This window comes from Otolemur garnettii, unplaced genomic scaffold, assembly GCF_000181295.1.
Source record: "Otolemur garnettii isolate 467f Iridium unplaced genomic scaffold, OtoGar3 scaffold00044, whole genome shotgun sequence".
Lineage (NCBI taxonomy): Eukaryota > Metazoa > Chordata > Mammalia > Primates > Galagidae > Otolemur > Otolemur garnettii.
This window is the reverse complement of record NW_003852439.1, coordinates 3,789,479-3,793,845: the sequence shown is the minus strand read 5'-3', so window position 1 is coordinate 3,793,845 and position 4,367 is coordinate 3,789,479. Positions and strand designations below refer to the sequence as shown.

Genomic DNA, 4,367 nt, shown 5'->3' with positions numbered 1-4,367 from the left:
TACCTTAGGCAAATAGCTTGTTAACAGATGCTCAATTCCCCATCTGTAAAAGGAGAATAATAGCAATTCTCAATTTACAGGGTGGCCATGAAGCATCTGATGTCAGCTGTCATTCTTATAGCCTCCACCAAATAGAGGAAATTGGTGTTTAATGCCGGGGGAACAGTATGGGGCAGAGGTTAGAAGGGAGAGTTCTTCACTAGACCATGGCAGGGCCAAATGGGGACAGTGAGGACAGGAGCAGCTCAACCAATCCCAGGGGAAGGTGGGCCTTTTAAACTCTCACTCCTTTGGACAGAGCAGGGGGCTGCATGTTTTTTTCTTAAAGGGACAGATAGAAATATTTAACACTTTGCAGTGCAGACAGTCTCTGTTGTAACTACTCACTTCTGCTGTTCAAGCACAAAAGCAGCCATAGACAGTAAGAAATGAACAGGTGTGGCTGTGTTTCAATAAAACTTTATTTACAAACACAGGTGGTGGGCTGGGTCTGGCCCAGGGGTGGTGGTTTGCTGACCTTCTGGAGCAGGAACCTGTCAGCTGCTCTCGGGCACCAGCAGGGCTCCACTGCTGAGTCCCTACCATCCTTTTCCTTGAGAACTAGTAAGAGGCATATTTCAGCTCTTCCTTGAAAAAGAAAACTGACAGGGATGCTGCTCATGGCCTTTGTGTTGCTATAGCAACAGGGGCAGATTTATGGAGCCAATTAGTGTTCTCTGTGGCTTCAGAGGTCAGGGGGCATGTTCTGGGACTATGAATATGCTTTCAGGTTAAGGCCTTGGGAATGGGCTTCAAGCAGAAGGAAGATGTTTCAGAAATGATTTGGGGCGTTAGTTGAATGATGCATTTGATCCAAACTCAAAGTGACCAGGCCCTGTCTACCCATAGAGGAGCTGAATTTGGAATGCTGCCTTTCTAGAAAGATCCATGCCATGAATGACTCATGACCCTTCTCTTTCTCTTGACCCCAGGTAACTTAATCAGTTCTGCCCCAGGTCTAAACATCAAGAGCTGGAGCTCAAACACATGAGTTTCACAAGTTTGTGTGTCCCCTGGAACTCATTCTGCAAAGGCTGCACTGCCCTTCTTTAAAAAAAAAAAAAAAAAAAAAGGAAAAGCAAAAAAGCTAATAGTGTCTTTCCTGCAGAATTTACAGTGGCTCAATCTGAGTTCTCTTATGAGCACAGATACCTGAGCATGTCCTAAAGGTATTGGAATGTATATACAATCCTACCAATATTTTTCCCCTTTCTAACTTTATTTTGCCATTTCCAACCCTTAAATAAACTGTCGCGGCACTTTCTTATGGAATTTAAATAAGAAGTCACAACAACATGTATGCAAAGACAATCAAGGGAAGAAACTTACTTGAAAAAGTGTAGTTAATAAGAAGTTTGTAAAAGCCTTAATCTCTGTCTGGAACACCTTCTATTTCTAATAGGGAAACTGAGGACCAGAGAGAAAAGTCTTACCGGAGTTTAAGGTGGTAGCAAAGCTGGGAGGTAGAACTATGGCCTAGACTTCCAAACCCACACCATATGCCCCACTCTTCCAGGGCCTGGCGACTCAGTGTGACTGCTCAGTAAAGTTTCTCCTCTGTGTTTCTTTCCCGTTTCCCAGGATGGCTACTTCTCACACCGGCCGAAAGAGAAAGTGCGAACAGACAGCAACAATGAAAACTCAGTCCCCAAAGATTTTGAGAATGTGGACAATAGCAACTTTGCACCCAGGACTCAAAAGCAGAAGCACCAGCCTGAGTTGGCCAAGAAGCCGCCAAGTAGACAGAAGGAGCTTTTGAAAAGGAAGCTGGAACTACAGGAGAAAGGGAAAGGCCCCAATGAGGCTCTGCCTCCCGGAGAGAGAGCTGCAGCCAACAGCAGCCGTGGGAAGGATGCCCCCAGGCAGCCCCATGCCAGGAAAAGTGGGGGCAGCTCCCCTGAGACCAAGTATGACCAGCCCCCCAAGTGTGACATCTCTGGCAAGGAGGCCATCTCTGCCCTGTCCCGTGCTAAGTCCAAGCACTGCCGCCAGGAGATCGGGGAGACCTATTGCCGACACAAGCTTGGACTGCTGATGCCTGAGAAGGTGACTCGGTTCTGCCCCCTGGAGGGTAAGTTCCAGCCCCCCAGGTCAGGAGAGGTGACCCACCCACCACATTCTCCTCCTGCCCAGCCTCATTCCACTCACATTCTCAGCCCTTCTGAGAATGGCTGCCCTATTTTTCAGACCCCAGATCAGGACATGAGATCTGATTTGTTCTAGTACTCTCTGAATTCCGAAGTCCTGTAGGAGAAAAGTTTTACAAAATCAGATTACCTTCTGTAGGTGTTTTAAAACATTGCCTTAGAGCAGTGGTTCTCAAACTGTGGGTCGCGACCCACAGGCACTGTATTAAAGGGCCGCAGCATTAGGAAGGTTGAGAACCATTGCCTTCGAGGCAAAGGATGGCATTGGAGTAAAATGGTGTCTGGGTGAGAGTCGCAGGAGGCAAGGGGGCTATAGTGATAAGCCTTGGTTTCCCTCTCTGCGAAATATTGGGATTAGAGTTGATGAGAATATTGTTGTAATTCATTACGGTTTGAGAGGTTTCTAAGTGGTTGCATCAACATTGGAGCCTTAGGAAGCATCTTCCATCTAATATTTCTTCTCCCTCCCACCCATGTTTTTTCCTTCCTTCCCATTTCTTCCTCATTTTCTTCCTATTTTTTCCCTTCCTATTTCCTTATTTTTTTCCTTTCTTCTTTCTCTATCCTTTATTTCCTTTCATTCTCCCTTACTTCCTCCCACTTTCCTCATTCCCATCCTATTCTTTCCCTTGTTTCTTCCCTCCCTCCCTTTCTTCCTTCATTTCCTTCCTTCCTCATTTCCTTACTTTCTCCTTCCCTCCACCCATGCACTGGGGACACTTCTGGGTGTTAGTGACTTCTCTTCCGTTAGTGTTAGTGTGTTAGTGATAAACCAGGTCTCTTGCTGAGATGCAGAGAGAGGGACCACAGCTCTAGTAGAGGAATTCACAGGCAGAGTGGAGGGAGGGTCCTCTGAAGATGGGAGGACCGGTTTTGCACAGACAGGTCTCATATGTGTATCTCTGCGTCTAAATCCATGTTATTGGCCAGGCGCAGTGGCTCACACCTGTACTCCCACCACACTGGGAGGCCAAGATGGGTGGATCACCTGAGTTTGGGAGTTTAAGACCGGCTTGAGCAAACGTGAGACCCTGTCTCTACTAAAAAATACAAAAACTAGCCAGGTGTTGTAATGGGCACCTGTAGTTCCAGCTATTTGGGAGACTGAGGCAAGGGGATAACTTGAGCCCAAGAGTTTGAGGTTGCTGTGAGCTGTGATGCCAGGGTACTCCATCCAGGGCAATAGAGCAAGATTATCTCAGTAAATAAATAAATAAATAGATAAAAATCCATGTTAATCAATGCACATTTCTTTTTCTTTCTTTCTTTTTCTTTTTCTTTTTTTGTTTGCAGTTTTTGGCTGAGGCTGGGTTTGAACCCACCACCTCCGGTATATGGGGCCAGCATCCTACTCCTTTGAGTCACAAGCACTGCCCAGTGCACATTTCATAGTGGTGACTTTCACTTTTGAGGCATTTACAGAACTTTCACTGTGTGCCAGGCACAGCACCGGGCTCTATGGATCCACTCAGCTCTTTGCGTCTGTCACCCTGTGCCACTATCCCTTTTTTTCAGCTGATAGAAGCAAAGTTCCCAAGCTTGTAATACACAGTTGGCTCATGGTCACCCCTCATTCCTATGGGGCCAGAACTCAAGGTGTTTCCAGCTGTCCTTCACAAAGTGGCTGAGGGTTTACAATATCTCCTGATTACTTCTAAATTAAAGTAGCAACAACTGCTTTTGTGCACTCCAAAGTGAGGAGAAAAGACCCTCAAATTGTCACAGAGGCCAACTGTGAGGCAAGCCAGGGCTCCCCGAGGCTTGGGTAGTGGGGAAGGCACATGGAGCAACCTAGATGGAGGTGGGAGGTATCTCAGGTTAACAAATAGGGCAGGAAAGGGCCCAGGGAGGTGCTGGGTCCCCCTCCATGTCCAGACAGATGCTGGGGAATGGAGTCAACTGCAGACCTGGGTGGAGGGAGCTTCTCGTTGCCCCATGTTGTGCCTTTAGGAGCCAGGGATGGCTTTGTTTGGGTGGCATCCTGTGGCAGCAGACCCTCAGTCTCCCATCTCTTGAGGCAGAAGGGAGGTGCATGGTGAGAATGGCTCGTAAGCAAAGTCGACTGAAAAGACCCATTAGAGAAAGCTTTATTCAGGTGGTTCCCTGGACAGATAAGAATATGAGGCCCATGGCTCAGCACCTGTCGCTCAGTGAGCAGGGCGCTAGTCACATACACTGAGG

General features: G+C 47.4%; 1 protein-coding gene across 1 annotated transcript in view; it reads left to right on the top strand.

Moving 5' to 3' along the window:
• Positions 1-4,367, top strand: part of XYLT1 (xylosyltransferase 1) — a gene marked incomplete at its 5' end in the record, with an annotated part of 316,786 nt that overhangs the window by 181,178 nt on the left and 131,241 nt on the right. Inside the window, one exon of the mRNA XM_012805673.2 lies at positions 1,621-2,110. Within this exon, the coding sequence (XP_012661127.1) occupies positions 1,621-2,110 (490 nt within the window). The remainder of the gene's footprint in view (positions 1-1,620; positions 2,111-4,367) is intronic.